A 22537-nucleotide genomic window follows, 5' to 3' on the forward strand; every position below is an offset into this window, starting at 1 on the left:
ATTTGGGTATTTGGGTTGTAGTGTCATATCTGCCTTGGTGGGATTTTTTTTTTTTTTTTTTTTTTTTTTCTTAGTATAGGATTAAATGACAAGGAAGAACATTTCTCTCATTTTTCTATGTATGAAAGTTTTTAACATGAAAATTTTTAATTTTTCTGAAATCACAGCTGTTTTGTTTTGGGAGGGAGCAACATATTGCAAAGACCACTCTTGAAATCAGTGTCTAGTGAATATTTAATGATGGTTTTGGTGAAGCAGAGATACTGCATTGGTTGCATTTTGAAGAGAAGGTAGGCAACATCTGTTGCTATTTGTTGGATGGTAAGTACTTTGGTAGGTGATAAAGGTAGGTACTCTGTCTTTTATCCCTTACACAGGAAAACTATTGTCAGAATGTGAATTCAGCTAATGTATAATCCTACATTATCTAAATATCTCCCAATTAGCATAAAATTTGTCACAATCTCTACGAGAAAGATCAGGCCTTGAAAAACAAGGACTAAGAGAGCAGGATGTCAAGTGCAACAGACTGGATCAGTGTGAAAATAAAGATGACACTTTAATTGTTAGGGACCCGCATTATTAACTTGAAAAGAAAAGCAGTGACCATCTCTAGACACAAAACAGAACTCAGTATTTGCAAGGGCTTAAAGAAAGCTTACATTGACGTCAGCCAATAAGCATAAACTTGCAATGATAATAATACTAGCCCTACTACTACTAACAATAAATGTTATCTTTATAATTTATATTTTTATAGCATGACTATCATTTATACTAAGGCATATTTCTTTACTTCCTAAAAGAAATGAATATAAATATTTTTTAAAGAAAGAACTACTCTAAAAAGTTAAAAAGTTTATCAACAAAAATATGTATGTGATCAAGGTAGGGTGACAATTAAACATTAAATTAATATTATCCATACTGAAATAATTAAAGAAGTTCAGTCCTGTATTCAGGTCCAGAGTCCCCCATGAAAGGACATCTGCAAGACTCAGTGGTAAAGTGACTCTTGTCTCTTGTGGGTGAATTTTGTTGTGACTGACAGTATCAAGTGAAACTGATCACAGAATCATAGATAATTGAGTTTGGAAAAGAATTCTCAGTTAATCAAGTCCAAATATTTACGTAACTGCCATGTTTACCACTAAACCATGACCCCAGGTATCACATCCACAGGTTTTTTCCTGGGAAGGTGATTCATTTACTTCCCTGGGAACCTTATTCCGATGCTAGACAACCCTTTTCCAGGAAAAAAAAATTCCTAGTATCTAATTAAACTTCCCCTGGTGCAACTTTAGGCCCTTTCCTCTCATCCTCTTACTTGTTACATGGCAAAAAAGATTGTCACCCACTTCCCTGCAACTTTCTTTCCTGCAGTTATAGAGAGGGTTCCTCCTCAGCCTCCTTTTCTCCAGTCTAAACAACCCCAACTCCTTGAGCTGCTCTTCATAGGACTTGTGTTCCAAAGTCTTCACCCTCTCTGTTGTCCTTCCCTGGGTATGCTCCAGCACCTTCTGGAAGTGAGTGGCACAAAACTGAACACGGGATTCAAGGTGTGGCCTCACCAGTACTAAACACAAGGGAAAAAATCCCTGCGCTGGTCCTGCTGGCCACACTATTTCTGATCCAGGCCAGGATACCATCAACCTTCTTGGCCACCTGGGCACAGCTGGCTCACATTCAGCCTCTGTTGACCAGCACCTCCAGGTCTTTTTCTGCCAGGCAGCTTTCCAGTCACTGCCCCTGGCCTATAGTGCTACACATGGTTGTTGTCACTGAAGTGAAGGACCTGGAACTCGGCTTTGTTGAATTTCATACAATTGGCCTTGGCCCATCAATCCAGCCTGCAAAAATCTCTCTGCAGAGCTCTTATATCCTTCAACAGAGTAACATCCCACAGCCCAGCTTGGTGCATAGGTAAACTGACTGAGAGTACACTCGATCCAATCATCCACATCATTGATAAAACATATTGAACAGAACTGACCCCAGTACCAAGCTTAGGGGAAAACCAGTACTGACTGTCTGCCAATTGGATAATAATGATTTAAGGATTTCTTGCTCTCAGATAGGATTAGAATGTTGTTGTTTGTGTTTCAGCCTGTACTTGATGAAAGTTTCTTACAACCATGTAAAAACTGATGAAAGGAAGCTGGATTTTTCTTGAGCTTTAAGCATAAAGTGGAATGAGAGTTACACATTCTCCCTGCTCACATTTAAGTTCCAACAAATTAGACCTACTTCTGGATGATTTTAAAATACGCTCCCTCAATGGCATGAGGATAGGATGATCCGCACCACAGGTCTGAAAACAGAGTCAAGCCTCTCTTACTAATCTCTGATCCCTGCAATCATTGCAATGGATTCAAAAGTCTTGTGTAGTGTATGATGTCAGGGCATCAACAGCCTCCTAGGGAGGTTGCTGTTGCAATGCAGTTTCAATACGTCACTAAGGTACAATGAACATCTGATTTGGATGAACTCTTATGGCATTTTGATTTGACTTCAGTGGAACCACAATGTCATCCACCGAATGTCTCCTGCACACAGTGCATGTTATGACTATATTTCAAGGAATAATATACTGCTAGTTCCTGACACAAATCCTTTCAGGTATGCCCAGATGAAGGTGACCTAACTTCAATTCTTTTGAATGTATCATTAAAGACAGTGACCTTATCATCATTAAAGAAATAAAGAATAAGAATTTGAACATAATGAGGTCTCCGTTTCTCTACAATAACTTTCATTACTGTGAAAGTCTGGCTTTCTTTTGCTGCAGGAGGCATTTATTCATTTATAACCTTTGGTTCTCTCCTGTTTTATTGTTTAACTAAACAAAAAAGTCTAGGCCAAAGTTTTCCTGCTGTGTTTCCAAAGTGCTGTTCAAGACATGCCAGAGATCAAATTGGCTAACACCTGTCATCTGCCCAACAACATGAGAATGAAATTCATGCTTAAAAACTCACAGAAAAGCTGAAAAGAAAGATAGTACCATCAATTCCTAAATACAAGTTAAAGACTTCAATGAAAATTGATACTGACTATCCTATAGTAGACTTCCAGCAGCAATATTCTATAGGAAAGGCTCCCTTTTGGGAACACTGCAGTTTAAGAATATATGTTTAAAATGGTCATAGCAATAAATGGAATTTATCTGAGATTTAGGGATAAAGAGCAGGTGCTAAGAGCATTTGGCAAAATCTGTCCAATTTATTGATTTTACTCCAGATTCATATGGTTTTCCTCCTTCCTGAGGATGAATGGGATTAGTTTTTAAATAATATCCCAGTAATCTTGTTAAACAGCCTTATAAATCAGGAGCTGTTAAATTCGTAGCATGGTCCCAGATTTAGGGCAACCATATCACCAAAAAGACAGAGGTAATTTGCGTTTGATTTTCAAAAAAATTGACAGGTGAAATCTATATAAAGGGTGCTTCAAGGCTTTAATTGTCACTGAATAGATATATAGATGATTTAGGCCTTAACATTCACAATTAATTTGAGCCACAGGTTTCTGACTGGTGTTAAATTAGACCCTGGCTAATTTCACACTAGTCAAAAATCTGGTGTGAAATTAACCAGGGTCTAATTTAACATAAGATCTTGCACTGCAGGAGAAATTCTTACGCTTCAGTGTAACTTGAAAACGTTACTCTCTCAATCCTATTACAATTTATTTTTTCATAAGGTCATCTTTTATGAAAAAGCACAGGACCTTGCAACTCAAATACGTTCCACTTCTATTTAACTAATCATTTTAATAATGCTCCTAAGTGTAGCAAGCAACAGTAATATAATGAGAAAGAAGAATGTATTCTCCACTTAAAAGAAGGCACATACCGAGGGTAATTACAGTTCGCAGTGTAAAAAACCCAGCGTTCCTTAAATTTCTTACTCACTTGTTTCTGTGGCTGTAACAGTTAAGTTGTGCCAAGAAGCTATCTCTCGGTCCAGAGGTTCAGTGGTAATGATTGCTCCATTGTGTTCATTGATGCTGAACAGTCTCTTTAAATGTGTGCTGTGGACAATAGAGTACCTGCACCAAAAAAAAGGAAAGGCATTCCCTAGTACTGAAATGTTCCATCAGAGGCAAGGACATAGAAAGCTATTGTCAGCTGAGAAAACAGAGCTGTGCATATATGCATATAAATGTGATCTGCAACAACTCGGAAGTCATGAAAAATGTACACTTATAAACATTTAAAATTCACTGCCACCAAGATCAAACCTCTTCTTTCTATAAAACTAAATACATCTCAGATCTGTATTAATGTGAACTGAATCTGAAATGCATTATTCATTCTTACTTCTAAGTCAGTCTCACAACAGGTGAATGACTTCATTGAAAAGAAACAGCAAAATTGCCACTTGTGAAATGAATAACATCAACATCTAAGTGGAGGTATAATGGCAAATCTATTTTATCATTGCTAACATGCTCTGATGCCAGGGGAATGGGCATTATAAAGAGACAACTATGTGTAATGAGGTGACACTATGACAGAGTAAAAAATCCTAATGCAGGAGGTGATTGCAGGGAATACTCAGTACTCCTGAGTCTTTGCTGGAAAGGCTCCAGATGCTGTGGATATGTACATGTGCACATACATATACACATGCCACCCAAGTTGTTAAAGTCTAACCACTTGCTGCACCACAAAGATGAACTAAAATAGCAACTAAATATACTGGTTTGAATGGAAAAAAATATTTGCTGATGTTTTTAATGGCCTACAAAGCAGAAGACCATATAATGCTATTGTTAACATCTATTTAATGGAAATAAAACCTCTTTGAATAGATGAAAGATTCTTTCCACTCCAATTTGGAATGCCTACATGCAATTATTTATTATACCTTTAATTCTGCTTGACATAGCCTTTCTGTTTCCTGTTGATGCTTAGGACTTCAGCTCAGACAATGTGTCAGCAGTTAAATGACTCTCTAACTTGTTATTCATAGCTACATTTTGTCTCTTTTAAAAATCAGTAAGAAGATAAATCAAAGAATCAGAACAATACTGTAAGTAAAAGTTCTTATAAAGTGAAACCAATTTGGATACTTATAAACTTGTATTTCAGGTATTTATAATTTTTCTGACATAGTTATTTTGTTTTGTTTGGGCATTTTTTGGTAACCTGATTCTTGATAAAATTTTTACAGAAAAACTATATTAGGTGTCTGTTTGTAATAGTAATAACAATAACAATAACAATAGCAATAATATTAATAAATAATTATTGTTGTTATTGTTATTGTAATTTTATTACTAGCATAGAGAGGTTTTGTTGCACTTCTTTTTTTATTTGTTTGAAACCTGGAGTTCACAAAGCAACACAAGTTGTTTTCCATATTATAAATGACTGTTGTCATTTATTATAGGAATGGTTTCAAAATTAGGTTCATTTTCATGGCACTTAGCGCACACACCCCCCCTCCCCCCCCCCCAAATCTTTATATTAGAACTATACTCTATTCTAAAGTAATGCATTGACCTGTATCACTGTTTTAGGACTATGCAGACATATTGAATTTGAAGCCAGTTCCTCCAAAACATTTCTAACTAAGAAGTTATAAATGTGTGTTTATGTTTAATTGTTCCACAGGAGATGTTGCACTCATCTAAATAAACCACCAAATGAGCCCTTTTAGAGAAGGGGACAAAAAAGAAATACATGTGGATTTTTAAAATTTATTTATTTAATTTAATATATTACTAACCTAATAAATAACTGTAAATGAATGGAAAATCATAACATATCACAATCTAAATCTTTGAAACCATAGTATAATATATATGTATATTTACTATAAGAAATCTACAAACCATAAATTATTTTGTGTCTCAGTCATTTGTCACTGTATCCTGGTTTGTCTAAATTGCATAATACACAGTGATGTCAGGCAATTCAAGAAGCTATTTTGATTAAAAGTACCATGTTAAAGATTAATTCCCTTTTTTCTCCCTTAAGAGACAACAAAATTATTTATCATTGATATTATAAAAATTGGAATCTGCAGTTGCTGGGTTGAGTAGCTAGGTGTCATCTGGCTTGTGGTAAGCAATTGTTTTGGGTCTTTTTGCATCACTTGTTTTTCTCGGGGATTTGTTTTATATTTGGGTTTTTCCCATCTTTCATTTTCTTTGATGCTTATTATTATTATTTTGATAATAATAACAAGAATAAGAAGAATAAGCAACTGTCTTTATCTGACCCATGAGTTCTCACAACTTTACTCTTTCAATTCTCTTTTGCATCCCAGTGGCTGAGCGACTGAGTAAGTTCCTGTATGGTTCTTACCTGTTGTTGTGAGTCAGACAGTGATATCTGCAATAACCTTGGCTATCACAGAAAATAAACAGGATTAACTGTAATTATTAACTATGGTAAGGAACAGAAATACGCTTTGGAAATACCAGCTACATTTGCATTCGAGGCCTGTTCACATTTTAAGACAGGTACCTGACTGGACTGCCATCATTATCTGGATCTGTAGCAGTTACGACCCCCACCAGTGTGCCACTCATAGCTCCTTCAACAATCTCCATCACATAGTTCTCCAAGGTGAAAACTGGAGGTTCATCAGCATCTTCCACATTGATTTTAACAATGGTTGTGTCTTCAAATGGACCTTCTTTCAAAAAACGCTCATCAATGTACCTGTTTACAGCTTTTACTTGAATACTATATCTCCTTTTGCTTTCATAATCCACCCTCTGTTAAGAAAGAAAGTGAGATTTGGAATATTTAATTCTTTATAATTTAATTAAATATAGTTCAATAAATGGTGTGAGATTAAAGACAAAGTAGTGTTATACTTTTAAGAATGTTTTAAAAATGGTTACTTCTAAAAGTTGATTCTAAGGTTTCCTTTTTTATGTTAAAAACACTTTCAAATTAAATTGTACTTGTTTGCTTTCACATTTCTTGCTGGCTTTAATGCTGCAGTCAAGCAACACTGTAAAAAAGAATCTCCATATAATGTCACCCCTAATAACATAGTTTCATTACAATTTTAGATAGTCTTTCTCTTCTGAAATATATATATATATATATATATAGATACACACATATACAAAAATCTACTAAGTAAATAGCTTTCCAAACTAAAAAAAAAAAAAGAAAACAACAACAAAACAAACAAACAAAAAACCAGATCAAAATAAAACAAAAACCTCTCCCACTTATAGTATTCAATTATTCAGGGTCTTAGAGGTCACTAGTCTATTGTACTCTACCTTCATTTCAGATGATCCCTGAGATGATTGAGAAATCTTCCTTAGCGATTCCAAAATAAATTACACAGTATCAAAGATTATTAATTTTCTTAATTCATAAACTGGTGGTTTTTTATTGTATTTAGTATCTTTTCAAAGTCACAACAAAAAATCCACTGTCTAATACAGTAATAAATTCTGGTTTCAGTTAACAGGAGACGTTGGAAGAGAGGTGAGATTGTTTGCAATTTATTGATAAAGATTTTACAGATGATGCACATTTTCTCAAAATGGGATACACTGTGTTGCACAGTTAGGGATAACATTAGGATACTCTGACTGTCACTGTTCTATTCAGCAGTAATCAGAATGAGTAAAAAAATGTAAACAGAAAGAAAAACATTTTTCTTTTTATCCCTCGTAGTATTTCAATCAAATCAGAAAGCTTAAAGAAAGAAAGGGGAAAAGAAAAAAAAAAAAAAAAAAAAAAAAAAAGGAGAGAGAAAGAGAATCCAAAGCAATAGGCCTTTTTTTCATGTCCAGTTTGCTTGAGGATTTTCTTTCAAATATTTAGAGATATTTCTAAAGTGTCTGAGATCTCACCTTTTTTAGTAAGATAATTCCTTCTTGAGTCTCATTGTTTGTAATGATGTAAAAAGCATCTGAGCTATCTGCTTCAATGAAATAGTCCATGGCTGCGTTGTCCCCAATGTCACTGTCTTCTGCAAAGATTTTGCCTACAGTGGTGCCCACAGGAGCCTCTTCAGAGACACTCATATAGTAGAGCCCTAAAGAAACAAATACTGGCAAAGTTTAGTGAATCTGCCATGGTTAATAAATGCTGTAGCTTGAGGCTGTCAGAGAGCTGGGAAAAACCCCACCTTCTACTAGAGCAATGGACATAATCTGGCGTTGTATAGGTCTTGGGTACAGGGCAGGATAATCTTTCCCCTAGGGGGCCCTTCCCACTCACCTCTACTTCAGCAGTGTATAGAGTGCGACTCTATACGACTAAAAAAAAAAACCAAAAAAACAACCCAAACTTTTAAACTGAAGAAGGGAAGAAAGGAAGGTTTAGATTAGATAAGAAAAAAGTATTTTTTTACTATGAGGGTGGGTGATGAAACACTGGCACAGGTTGCCCAGAGACATGGTGAGTCCCTAAAAAATTCTAAGGCAGTTTGAATGTGGCTCTATGCATTCCTGTCTGTTGCAGGAGGGTTGGACTACATGACATTTAAAGATCCATTCTAACACAAACTATTCTATGGGTCTATGACTGAACAGAGTGAAAAAACAGCGGAAGGCAGCTCTTCCCAACAGCACAGCTTTCTACTGATATCCCAATGAGCAGCTCCCACATCTGCTAGAAGCTACCTGGACAGAGAGGTTCACATCATTAGCCAAAAACTTTATAGTATGTGTCAGAAGAAATGTAGAGAAGAAAAGAAGAAAGAAGGTGAGTGAAAATGATACTAAATATCCCATTTTCTAGATTTTAGGTTGAACTAGCTCAAGTTATAGGGAATGCAGTTTAATAATTTGTCTCCAAAGTCTAGTGGTAAGTAAAACCAGCAGGCTTGAGATTTTTGCAATGATAGATTTTCTTTTCCTCTTGGTATTTGAGCTTTTGTGAGGACTTTTCTTTTTATCCACTATTTTACTTTTTTACAGCTGTGTGCTGAAGTCAAAGCACAGCCCTGTTCTCAAAAGATCTACCAGTGAACCTAACAAAGCTACAGTGGATCTAAATTTTCTCAAGACTTCCATTACTGTAATTAGCCTCTACTCACGCTGTTGAAATTTAGGTGGATTGTCATTGACGTCAGAGAGGTTGATGGTAACAGTGGCTGTTGCAGAAAATGCTCCTGGTTGCCCAACCATATCTTTGGCTTGAATGATGACCAAATACTGATCTTTTGTTTCTCTATCCATTTGGGAAGCCATTCTAATGACCCCTAAAAATAAAAAAGTATAATATAATAGCACATAGGTCTCATTTTTTTCTCAACATCTGACATGTATATATAGTATAATATGCATATTATACATATGCATGTATTACTGGACCCAGTTATGAATTTTCATTCTAGACTGTTGCATGGCACAAATGTCCTAATATTGGGTATTAGTCCTCATGGTAGCAAGTATGCTGTATGTCAAATTTGTTCTGTATATTTAGAGTTCTGGGGAGCAGAATACTCCATATATTTCCTCTACCTTATATAACCATCTATCCTACATAGAGATTAGGTTTTTGGAGGGATGTCACGTATCTGTGGTTAGTTCAACAAACATTCAACAAGATAAAAATATCATATAATGTGCCATAGAGCTGTTAATTGAGAAGTGTTCCTAGATTAATTTATTAATTGGGATATTCAGAGTCTAACTCTTTAACAAGATAATTTTTAAATAAATTTTCTAGAGTGAAAGAATTCCATCTTCCTATGGGAAAGAAAAGTTGATTTTCTTCAGATCTAAGAACTATGCAGAGATGTAAGAGTTTGGGGCGATATCAGTTGATCTTTGTGTTCAATCCAAGAAAGACAACTTTGCTTGGATCCATTTTATGAATTTATGAATATTTTCAAGTTACAAATTCACTTGTAATACCTGTCTTCGGCTCCACAGAGAAATAAGGCTGCCCCTGAACGAGACTGTAAAGCAGACGAGCACTATTCCCGTAAGAAGGATCATCAGCATCTGTAGCTGTTACCTGTGTAACCGAAGTACCTCAAGGAAAAATAAAATAGATTATGTTTGTTTTCCTCTTGTATAAATTGTCTCATAATTACAAAACATAAACTCTTTAACAACCTTTTAACATACCAGTTATACTAATAAACAGTCTTAAAAATTTACAGGACCAAATGGCACCTACTAAAATTCATCATTAAAAAGAGAAAATATTTCTTCAGCAGCTGCTCTTGTTGCATTCAAAATTTCAATTAAATAAAAAATAAATAGTAAATGATTTTTCAGTGTTACATTTATATTGCTTAAAATACTACATATACCATGCCTATTTTCTAATATGTCAATGGGGTAAAGCAAATTGTTTCTCCTCCTCTTGTATATTCATCAAAGTATTTCATGGAATTTTCCCATAAGAAAACACAGTCGCTTTATCAGCAGTAGGCCCACTGGTGATAAAGAAATTAATTGTTAACAAGCAAATCAGCCAAGAAGTATAACAAGGCTCTGATAAAAAATTTATTCTTGAGTTTTTAATGAGCTTGTCCCAATGCAAACTTGTGGTAGAAATCCCAGTGCAAAAACACAGTGGAATCAAAATGCAGAGCTTGATTTCTTCTGTGATGGGAATCTATTCATATTCTAGATATAAGATTGACAGTAACCTCATAGCACGATCTCTAATGACTGTCCTTAAAAATATGTATATCCACTGTAACACAATTTTTTAAGGTAATAATTATTTTTGTCTTTTTTCCTCACCTAGATTCTGCATTAGAATACAAATATCACTTCTTGTGAGGAACAGCAGGAAATCAAGCTACTTTCTAAATAACTGAGGCATACTTTCACACGATTGCACCTGGTTATGAATACAGCAGTATAGTTAGGCTGGAGGAGAAAAGAAGAAGAAAAGTTGATATGTGAGGAGTTAGACCAGAAATACCTTTTTTTGTAATGAGAAAAGCAAATGTTATATTTGTCCCAAATAAATATATTAATTGCTGGGTTCTCTACCAGCTAAATAGTTTTATTTTTAAATAGAAATGAAAAAAAAAGTTCTCATATAAAGATAAGCTAAATTAAATAATTTGCCTCTTTTGTTTTTTTTTCATTTTTTCTCAATTTATTGAGCAGCATTTGAAGTATTCTATAATGCGTGTTATCTTCTCACAGGCAGAGAATAAATTAAACTATTATTAATTCCCACCAAATTTTGGACCTATATATCCTTCAAAACTTACCTACAACATCAAATATCTGTTATGTGTGTTTAGATGCATAAATATAGGTATGTATATAGATGTGTAAGTATATATACAGATCCTATTGCTCTGGAGAAACTTTAAAGATGAAATTACAGACTCATATTTAATCAGGGCACATATATGTCTCAGAAATAACTGAACTCTTTAATAAGCTAGAAGAGTAAATGGAATCTTCAGCTACACAACTCAATTTCATATCACCTGTGATCTATGAAAATTGCTCTCGCAATCGCAGAAAATTCATCCTCTAAGAAAATTTAGCATGACTGGAACACAGAACAATAGAACAACTAGAATAGTTACTTTGGGAAAAAAAAAAAAAAAAAAAAAAAAAACCAAAAAACTCCAAAACAACAGTTAGGAAGGGATCAAGAGCTATGGATGATCCAACAGCTATGGATGATCCAACAGGTTTAGTCTGTCGGGAATGCCATTTTCTACTAAACAAGCTCAAGTGTCCACAACCATGTTTAGGAATGAAGTTATTTATAGCAACTTATTTAGCAAATCAGGAATAAAATCCAACATATATATATATAAGACTTCAAAGTTATCATCACAGCTTTTGTGCATCTCACTTTTAAAGGTAGATTTTTTTCTGTGGTTTCTAAGCATTAAAGAAATACTGAACCTAAACCAGCATTTCCTTCTTCTCTGGGACCCAAACACACTTTTCTTCTAGTCTGTTAACTCTTATAGAGTATTTCAGAATGCAGAAGTAAGGACTTTGCCCAGCTGGAGTCAGTGAGATGCAGCAGGTGGATGTAATTAATGGAAATGTGAATAGTCAAAAGGAATCTAGTAAAGAAGGAGCTGACCTGGAAGGAAGAAATAGCAGATATCCTGCACTCCAAGAAGGAAGACAATTTATTTCTAAATTGGAGTGACAAGAGACCATGTAAAGACCAGGCTATCATTTCTCTCAATTTTTTAGAAAAAGATTGTGTGATAACTACATGAACCTCTATGTTAAGTATGGACCATGTACCAAGAAGAAAGATGTTATGCTGGCTTCAATGTACTTACTCAGTTTTTAATTTTTCACTTTCATGAAACCTGTATTTCTTTATATATTTAGCCATCAGAGAAAAAAAAAACAAAACAAAAAAAAAAAAAAAAAAAACAACCCACCAAAATGAACCTAAGAAAGACTGAAACAAAACTATGGCAAGAAAACCCAAAACCCGAAAAGGAATTCCAAAACTCAGCTCCAACCATTTCCAGAATAGAATCATATTTACCTAGCATTTGTATCTGGGCAACAGAAATTGAAATGTTAATATTCTGTGCTCAAAAACTCCCCAAAAGCATTATTTGTAACTGCATGATTGTGAGGAGAATAATTGAACAGATAAAAATAATATATTTCAAAACAATAATTTAACGTATAACTGCACACACCCCCCAATATCAAGAAAACCCAATGCCCTAGTCCTGACATTGAAAACATCACAGGATATAACTGACAATTGAACTTTTTTATTAGCTTTATTTAAGGCAAACTGATACTTTGTATCTCTGAAGCCTTGGCTTTACCCTTCTTGGGCAAAATATAGTAGAATGCCATCTATATGCTGCAGCACATGAGGTATATTATGGGGCTCTCATATGGCAAATAGCTATTCATTTTTCTAACTGGGGCTTGAGATCTATAAAGACATTAAGTACTGATAGATTATTGCATCTGACTCTTAACCACTCTATCAGATCAGCATTTGTACAAGTTTAACAGCTATAAGGCTGACAGTGTAAAATCGTACCAAATGCCTGAGGGTAGAGTCCTGTGTTCTCAGAAGAGAGTCCATTTGCTGACACGCTTTTCATTTACTGTGACACTTGCATATAAAACCCTAATAAAATTTAGTACTGAAGATAAAAGAGAGCTAACAAAGAATTATAATGTAGTCTAATTTGTTGGCACATTCATATATCTATTGATACTTGTAACTAACTTGAGACACAGTTATTTGTGTCTATTTTCTGGTTTTGCTGTGTTTTTCTGAGGCAAGTGACCAGCTCTGAATTATTCTCTATTCGCCTTCTTAGTTCCAGACAAAATGTGCACTAGCGGTGACCTGATTTCCCAAGTCTTGACCATGCTTCTTAAGAATGTTTTCTGTGAGGAAATTATTAGAAGACTGAGCACCAGTGAGCTGAACCAAAGCTAGAGAACACTGAAACAGAGCAAAGAGCAAACCTCTCTATTGCACTGTATAATTTAAATTAACTTCTTCTGTTCTTCACCTCATTTTATGCAAGAGTATGTTTTAGTTTATTGGGAGAAAAACAGTAATATAATTAACCACTATGCTATCGATACTGCAAATTTTAGTGGGTTACTCTTTCTCTCTGCTATGAGCTTATAAATTTCCTTGTAAGATTGTTTTAGAATGCACACTGAAACAGGTTTCACCTCGATAGTGCAATCCCTACCTTTTGAGAAGCAGGGTAAGTGAGCCCCAAGAAATACTCATGGTGCGTGGCTCAGTTGTGTCTTGTTCTGGAGCTGACCACTATCAAGGTATACACTCCACCTACATTGTATATTCCATGCATGCACGTTAGTACTCTGGTAGTGTCTCCATGGAAGAAGCAGGTGAAAGAATGATCTCTGGAATAGCTATGGTATTAGTGCTAGAGAGGTCAAGTATAGAAACAGTAATGCAGAAAATATTTCAAGATCCTGGATGACCTGGATTCATGTATCATATACTGGATGATCATAAATCAGTGAGTTTACTATTTCAGGAAGTCAGTGTCTGTGAGAGAAGGCAAATAGGTATCTTACTTCATTTTTCACCCATTCTGACAAACAGGACATGGTTTTACTTTTGATTCTTTAGTTTACTTTTTTTAAAATTTCTGTCAAAATTATGTATTTCTATATTTCACAGGGTTTTTTATTGATAATATTACAGGAATATCACAACAAATTACATTTTCTGCAGCTTAATTATGCTTATGCTGAAGCGATACCATGTTTTAGGAATCTAAATAGATAGTCGAAGACACAGGAGAATGGACAAAGACAGCTGAGCATTTCATTTTTTGTGTATCTCTATAGCAAACCCAAAGCAATATAGAGTGAAACTTCTCAATTTGCAACTGCTTGTTGATGGTTTCAGGTGAGAAACAGAGTTATATGGGAAAAGATTACTACTGTTGTTTTTGATCTAAGTATCACCCTACCTGACTATTTTTTCTTTTCTTTTTTTTTTTTTTTTTTTTTTTTTACATATAGCCATCTTAAAGCCAAAAAGATAAAATGGAAGATATTCAGTTCATACACTTACGTGAATGGTTTCAAGTCTCTGTGAGCATAAATGAAGACATACTAAATAATCAGCCTTTTAAAAAACACTTTTATGAGATGAAGGGGCCTATAAACAATATTTTACCACAGAGGGAAAAAAAAAAAAAAAAAAAAAAAAAAAAAAAAAAAAAAAAAAAGTACTAAATTTTTTAAATCCCAGATAGTTCTAGTCAATGAACTGGACTGATTTTTATTATGAGCACGTAAAGAATAATAATGCAAAAGTCTTTGACAAGACACCTATTTTGTCTCCAAAACTGAATGGATGAGCAAGATGCAGAAAGCTGGGAGAACCTTCTGAATGAGCAACTGATTATATTAGAAAAGTTATTTGACCAAGAGGTCAGGTGCAGAATTAAATCTGTCTGCACGATAGAAAGTGGCAATGAAGAAACAATAGAAGTGATTTCCCTGGTGGAAGGTTGTATAAGCAGGTAGTAGGTATCACTAGCAAGTAGACTGAATGCATGCCTTTTGTAGCTACTGCTGGTAGTGATGGTGAGCTGCTGCATCCCGGCAGAAATTAGGATACTAACCCCACTTTCAATTAAATAAAGGCATGAATATCCTTTTCTTTCAGTTGCTATCCTGGCTGGTAGAAGAAGATAAAGTTTGTGGCTTGCTGTAAAGTATTCACTGATTTTGCTCTAAAAGTTGAGCAGATAATGCTTAATAGCATCACTGATGCTATTAAATTAATGGCTTCATTGATTCATACCATTTAAAGAAGCACAATATTTGGATTTCTTTTCAATATCAGTTACAATAGAAATAACCAAAAGAAGTAGGCATATAAATTTAAAAGGTTACTGAGATCTTTTTCTGTAAGATCTGAAGAATCTAGGTTCCCTTTGATTTTGAAGATAGTTATTTGGACATATTACCTATAACATGCGTGTTTACATCAGCTGTATTCACACTTTGGGGGTTTTGAAGGCTTTAAACATACATGTAAACATATATATACGTATATACATATATATATACACACACACACACACACCCTATATTTTCCAGATGTTGACTTTACTTTGCATTTGTATTTTTTCCAAACACATGACAGATCCCAGTACAAATCTATCTGATCATGTGAAAGTGAGAAAGAAGAGGTAGGGGGATTAAGTTGTTCCTCTTGACAGGAAAATTACAATTCATGTGTTTAGGAAATCAGAAAGCAGTCCTTCACTGTGCACTGTCTAATCCAAACAAGGAAAAGCTGACTGATAGAAAAGAGGCTTGGCAATGTAAATAGGTAGGCAACATGCAGAGAGTGGGGGTGGCCATCACATCTTCTTCACCACTCACTGCAATACTCTACTTATTTCTACTGGGAAAGTTATATTTCTAAAGAAGTGCAAATTTCAAGGCTGAATCACTGACGGGAAAGATAAATGTCTGTAGTCAATCCAAGCATGTATCCAGAACATGTAAAAGGACTTCTATAGATGTAGATACGTAAATATTTAAAAACAAGAATGTTAAGTAGAGGCGTTTACAAGTTAAGAATATACCCTTGCAAATTTCCAAACCTGTAAAACAGTTTTCTTCCTTCTTATGGAGATGCAGTCTGTAAAATATGCTCTCAAGATTTTACTTAAACACAGCTGTCTACAGAAAAATCAGGAAACAAAGAGTTTGAATCACAGCATATGATACCTTCAGGTGACATCTCTGGAACAGTGGCCACATAAGGTCCATCCAAGAACTGCGGTTCATTGTCGTTGACATCTCGAACTTTGATGATAAATTCTGATTCAGGTTCAACAGGAAGCTGAGTGCTCCTGTTAATTGCTTGTGCTCTTAGAGTGTAGAAAGGTTTCTTTTCTCTATCCAGCTTTTGTGTTACATAAATTTTGCCATTATATTCATCGATGAAAAAAAACCTTCCAGCTCCCTCCCCAGTCAAAATGTATTTTAAGTTGCCATCCTGCTTGTCTAAATCTGATTTCAGCTGAAAGTACAAAGGAGAAAAATCATTCACATTTTGGGAAGAATAAAGCTTTGAAATATTCATTTTATGCTTTGTTTTGATTCTACAGTGGACCCTGTCACTAATGAGCCTTCTTGGACACTAATATTTGAAAAGAGGTACTGTCACATTTTCAGCCAACCATTTAAATTCTAAAACATTTAAAAATATTTAATTTTAAAATATTGATATAACAGAATTATAAATGCATGATATATCTGAAAAGAGATGCTTCAGGTACTTGGAAGTGAAAGGGATGTATCTAACTACCTACTTTAGTTCATTGTTTTATCATCTCCCCTACAATTCTGCTGAAAAGAATACATAGATCATTATCTAAACATATAAATGTCTTATTATTGCAGATGATAGGGGTACCTTTTTTTTTTTTTTTTTTTTTTTTTAAATTCAGCAATGCTAAGTGTAAATGTGTGCAACAGTGATGTACTGTTTCTGTTAAAATATTAAAGAGGTGAAAAGACATTCTGTGATGAAAGCCTGTATTGTTTATTCCAAAATAAATTGATAGACATTTTCCATTTCCATCCATGATGATCTATATCCTCTGTTGTATTGCTAAGATGAACTTTATGGTGATGATTCCTTTGATGCAGCTGAGCCTTGGGGACAATTTTGGTCCAGCTGCATTTATTCATGACAACAAAATAGTTCTGTTAATGTTAGTGATATATAATAAAGCAATATTTTAAGAGTAATAACTTAATTTCCTAACATGGCAGGCATCCACTGTTGAATTTTATGGGAACAAAAAATTTCATTATGTCATTAATTCTCTGTTTTTTCACTGCTTGTTGTTTTAGAACAAAAAATGTCAAACTGTCTAAGATCCTGGATATTAATTGAAAAACCCACAGTTAAAAAATATATATATTATTCAACTTGTTTCGCTTATGAAGCAACATATTTAAAATGCAAATAATATGCCTAACTGTTGACATTAATTATCTCACTGTTTTGCTTATTGTTATTGACCCTAAAGGTCACTGTAATTTGTGAGACCATAGAATAGGAAAGTAGCATTTCCCTATTGGATCTACTCAAATATTTTGTAATAACTTCTGAAGCTGCAAAAATAGTTTTAACTTTTCTTTGGAAAAATGCCTATGCCTTTCAAGATTTTCATAATGCATAATTGCCTGTATGCATCAGATGGATAATTTATTCAGAATATGTCAGGGACACTGCTCTGAGATATGAGGAACTGTTTTGAGTTCCTACTCTGAGTTCTGTAAATGTATTTAAGGCCTATAATATTCAGAGTTAATTATTCTTGCTAGTACAAAAGACAGAATTTTCAAGTCTAGGGGAGGTTATAACCATGTAAAATATGAACAACTTAAATATTTTCAACATAAGTAGTTGTGTGCTAAACATGGGCCATGTTACCCCCTTTATAAGTGGTCTGATCAAACTCATTTTAACACCATCCAAATTTGGCATCTCACTGAGAGGCAACACAGATTCTTCCTTATCCATAAATCTTGGTTTCCTTATCACAAACCCCAAGATACAGGAGAAGTGATCTATATCTAAATCTTAAAACTAACATGGGGCTCAGATGTGACCACAGATTGTACCAAACCCTTAGGGTCTGGGAGCATGCCTTTGACTGGCTGCTGAGACATAACCTGTGTATAGCAATTTCACTCAGAATCATTTATCCACAAAAGATTTCATGACCTTGAACATGTTAAATGAGAGGTCCCTTACAGATGACATTTGCTGAGAAAGAATAGCAAAGGTTCTCAGTTTACTTGGTTTTTTTAGGCTGGGAACAAAATAAATGGTCTTACCATTGTAAATGAGAACTGAGTACAAGTATTTTTGTACTCATCCTTGTGTATCTGCCATTGTAGTGTTGAAGCACACATTTATTTTTTCTTAATCTTGATAATGGAAAAAGAGTCATGAGTGTATGTTAAATGAAATTTTAAAATTTAGTTCTGACTGTAAAAAGATTTTGATGTGGAATAGTGATTTAAAAACAGAGACTGTCTACCTTTGTATTTTCGTTGATGTAGTTTTCTTCAGGGCCTTAATTACTAAAAATTCATGTGCTGATCATAGACTACCACTTCATTTGCTGAAAGCAGCGCATATTCTACTCAATAAAAAGACACAAGTAAATATATCTTATTAGACTGGTTTCACTGCAATATAAATCCCCAGTTTACCTGTGAAAAATAAAAAGGTGAGATCATGAAAATACATGACATTTATGAAGTTTCTTTGCAGGAAACAGTTTTCAAGGTATTGGAAAAGTAATAAGAATTAAAAAAAAATAAACAGTATGTCTTCACTTGTCCTTTCAGAAGTGAGACATCACACTTCCATAGTAATTACTTTGAAAGGGCTGTGAAAAAGTAATTAGTGAATTTTGAGCACTTCACCCTTTGGGCCCAATTAAATGTTAGTGCTGATTAATTAGCAGTTAAACTTATTTTGGTTCATTCATCTAAAAAGGGCCTTAAAGAAAAGAAAACCAGATCTCAAGATTAAAATTACTTCTGGCATATAAAATAAATAATAATAATAAATATAGTAATAATAATGATAAGCAGAGAGAAAAGGGGGAAGATAAACCCTCGTTAAGACAATTATCTTAAAGCACATTTTTAAAGGAGGGTGAAAAGTAATTGCTCGTCGTGCTAAAACTACGTTAATCTAATGAACCATGCAGATTCCTGCAGTTTCTCAGTGGTGAAAGGATTTAGTATTAATCAGCTTCATTAAAAATTAATGAGGGGTAAATCAGCTGCTACTTAGTGTAATAGAAAATCATGCTAAATACTGTTTGTAAACTACACCACACTCAGTATGGCTGCTTTGATGCAGTGCCAAAAATAGCACAAGCAAATTGCCAGATGTTGATAAAGGAGTCCTTAACTTCCATTCAGAAGAAAGGAACTTTCCAGCTTTACGCCTTCATCTGCCGTGTATGGAACAAGTTTTAGTAACAGCATGCATGTGTCATTCCTTGACAGCAGTTCTCAGTGAAGGAAGGTGCTTCCTACTGCCGTGGCCTACAGCCCTCAGACTTCTCGGACCTTGAGTAAGGTCATAGGAAAGGAGAGATGTAGTACTGCCTTATTACAGCTTCCTGATCTCCTCTTTCTACATTTGTTGCTATTTCCCCGTCAGTGGAGATATTTGGTCTTCCAAGTCAGGGTAGAAGCTGCTAATCAGCATGTTAAATCTAACCTTGTACTGTCTTTGAATCACTGCTTATCATACCTGTCCAATATACACAGGATCCGGTGAAATCTGTTCCTCAGTTGCAAAAAGAGGCTCCCACAGCCAGCCACGTTTCACTCTTCGAACCGCTGGGAAAGACTGAACGGTGTTTTGAGTGCTGGAGTTCTGTGTGCCAGGAGAGCAAGGCCAAAGTTGAACCAGCATCACCATGAGACGAAGCAATACAGAGGAATTCATGCTGAACCGTCCTTTCAATCAATCTTTATCTGTGAAAGAGGAAAAAAAAAAAAAAGAAAACTTTGACAAAGCATCACTTTTGTCTTTCTACTTTTATATATTGATTCTGTGCTAATGCAAGAGCTGATTTGAAGGGCTAAATTCTCCTCCTCTCCCTGAAAGCAAAAAGCTGAAACAAAGTCTGTTTCTAATTAAAATAGACATCCTTTCAGAGTCTCTAACGTGGAAGTCAAGTGTTTAACTTTTCTTTATGAATGTCCTACACATGGACTTTTATGCAGGAAAAAAAAAAGGAAAATAATCTTTCAATTAATCCATCTTTCAAACTAGGCTGGGTAATCGTATTGTGTAGCCTAGGAATAATTTGATTGGAATAATTGTATGTTTCTGCTTAGACAGGGCTCATTTTGAGCTGCAGTTACAAAACTGCCTGAAGGGTGAACATCTAGCCTTAGTAGCCCTGATGACTGACAGCTGAAACAGAGTGGTGCAGATATTTTTTTTAACCTCTTATCTGCTTTCCCAGCTCAGCAAAATAACTGCAAGTATGTCAAAGGTGATAGGGTACCATGAAGAAGAAGCAAAATGTACAACTTTCTCCTTCCCAGACAAACAGCAACATGGACAAAGCAGAGGTGTTTAATGGATTCTTTGCCTGTGCCTTTGGCACGGATGATGCACCAAGGGCTTCCCACAGTCCTGAGCTGGAGGACCATGACTGCAACAATGATCAACTCCCAGTTGATTCTGAAATTGTGCAGAATATGCTGCTCACCTGGATCACTACAAATCCATAGGGCTTGATGGGATTCATTTGAGAATCCTCAAAGAGCTGCTGATGTCATTGAAAACATCTCTTTATGATTTTTGAGTGGTCTTGGGAATCCAGAGAGATTCCAGCTGACTGGAAGCTGGTGAATGTTGTCCCATTTTTAAGAAGGGCACAAACAAGAACCCCAGAGACTAGAGGACTGTCAGTCTCACATCAGTGCCTCATCAAGTTATGGAGAAAGTTATTCTGGGAGGTATTGAAAAACACCTGGAGGACAACATGGTAATTGGTCACAACCAGCTTGGCTTTATGAGAGGAAAGTGCTGCTTATCAAATAGGATTTCCTTTTATGACATGATATCCTGCCTAGTTGATCAGTGGAAGCTTGTTGATGTAATCTGTTTGGATTTCAACAAATCTTTCAATACTTTCACAGGATCCTTCTAGACAAAATTTTCAGCACACAGCTGGATAAACACATCATGTGTTGGGTGAGCAACTTGATCACAGGTTGAACACAAAGTTACAGTGAATAGGGTGAGATCAAACTGGGAACCTGTCTCTAGTGGTATTTCACAGGGCTCCATGCTCAGCCCTGTATGCTTCAACATCTTCATGACTTTCATGCAGGTCTGGAAGGAGTATTAAGCAAGTACACAAAGATACAAAACCGGGAGAAGCCTTTGGAGGCCGGGAGACCTTACAGAGAAAGCTCAAAAAATTAGGGGGCTAGGCAATCACTAATTGTATGAAGTTCAAAAAAAGAAAGTGCCTGATTCTGCACCTGGGATGAGGCAACTCTGGATATACATTGTGGAAAAACTGTGCCACAGAAAGGCAGCTGAGGGTCCTGGTCAATGGCAGGTTGAACGTGAGTCAGCAGTGTCCTGGCAGCCAGGAGGGCCAACCCTGTCCTGGGGGGCATCAGGCACAGCATTGCCAGATGGGCAAGGGAGGGGATTGTCCTGCTCTGCTCAGCACTGGCACAGCCTCACCTTGAATATTGTGTGCAGTTTGGGGTGCCACAATATAGGAAAGGCATTAAACTATTAGAGATCATCTGAAAAAGGGTCACAAGGATGGTGAAGGGCCTTGAGAGGAAGCTGTATGAGGAGAGACTGAGGTCACTTGGTCTGCTCAGCCTGGAGAAGAGGAGACTCAGAGGATACTTAATTGCAGTCTACAACTTCCTTGTGAGGGAAAGGGGAGGGACAGGGACTGATCTCTTCTCTGTGGTGACCAGTGACATGATCCCAGGGAATGGCCTGAAATTCCCTGGGTAGAGTAGGCTTAGGTTGGATATTATGAAATTGCTTTTAACCCAGAGAGTGTTTGGAAACTGGAACAGGCTCCTCAGGGGAGTGGTTAGAGCACCAAGCCCGTAGACAGGGTTCAAGAAGCATTTGGACAATGATCTTGGGGACATGGTGTTACTCTTAGGGGTGGTTCTGTGCAGGGCTAAAAGTTGAACTCAGTGCTTCTTGTGGGTCCCTTCCAACGCAACATATTCTGTGACTCTGTGATTCTATGATTCTGTGATTCTGTGAATAGAATTTGTCTTAGCAGATCTTGCCACCTCTGACATTATTTTCTACAATTAAATTTACAATGGGCAGATGTATCTTGAAAGCTGTAGGTTTCTGTAGCTAATTTATTTCCACTAAGTATACTTTCAGAAAATGAAGGTTTTTCACAAACTGTAAGCTATTATTGTCTTTTCTGTGATTATTGGAACAATGAATGAAATTTTAAATACAATTCTATGCTCAATTAAGAATAGCCATCTTCTGTGGGGTAAAAATAAAAATTTAAAAAATATCTACTATAAGCATTTC

At 35.6% G+C, this 22537-nt stretch overlaps 1 protein-coding gene across 3 annotated transcripts in view; it reads right to left on the reverse strand.

The window, feature by feature from the left end:
* The window catches only part of CDH19 (cadherin 19), a 115851-nt gene that overhangs the window by 17642 nt on the left and 75672 nt on the right, over window positions 1-22537 (reverse strand). For 2 of the 3 annotated variants that reach the window (XM_040079435.2, XM_040079427.1), the window contains 7 exons: window positions 19733-19959; window positions 16165-16459; window positions 9847-9966; window positions 9024-9188; window positions 7834-8018; window positions 6476-6729; window positions 3911-4047 (listed from right to left, as the gene is read on the reverse strand). In XM_040079435.2, the coding sequence (XP_039935369.1) occupies window positions 3911-4047; window positions 6476-6729; window positions 7834-8018; window positions 9024-9188; window positions 9847-9966; window positions 16165-16459; window positions 19733-19930 (1354 nt within the window). In that variant the 5' untranslated portion in view covers window positions 19931-19959. Of the gene's footprint in view, window positions 1-3910; window positions 4048-6471; window positions 6730-7833; window positions 8019-9023; window positions 9189-9846; window positions 9967-16164; window positions 16460-19732; window positions 19960-22537 lie in introns of all 3 variants that reach the window. The other variant, XM_058422549.1, reaches the window with a different exon arrangement.

This window comes from Hirundo rustica, chromosome 1 (genome assembly GCF_015227805.2).
Source record: "Hirundo rustica isolate bHirRus1 chromosome 1, bHirRus1.pri.v3, whole genome shotgun sequence".
Taxonomy (NCBI): Eukaryota; Metazoa; Chordata; class Aves; order Passeriformes; family Hirundinidae; genus Hirundo; species Hirundo rustica.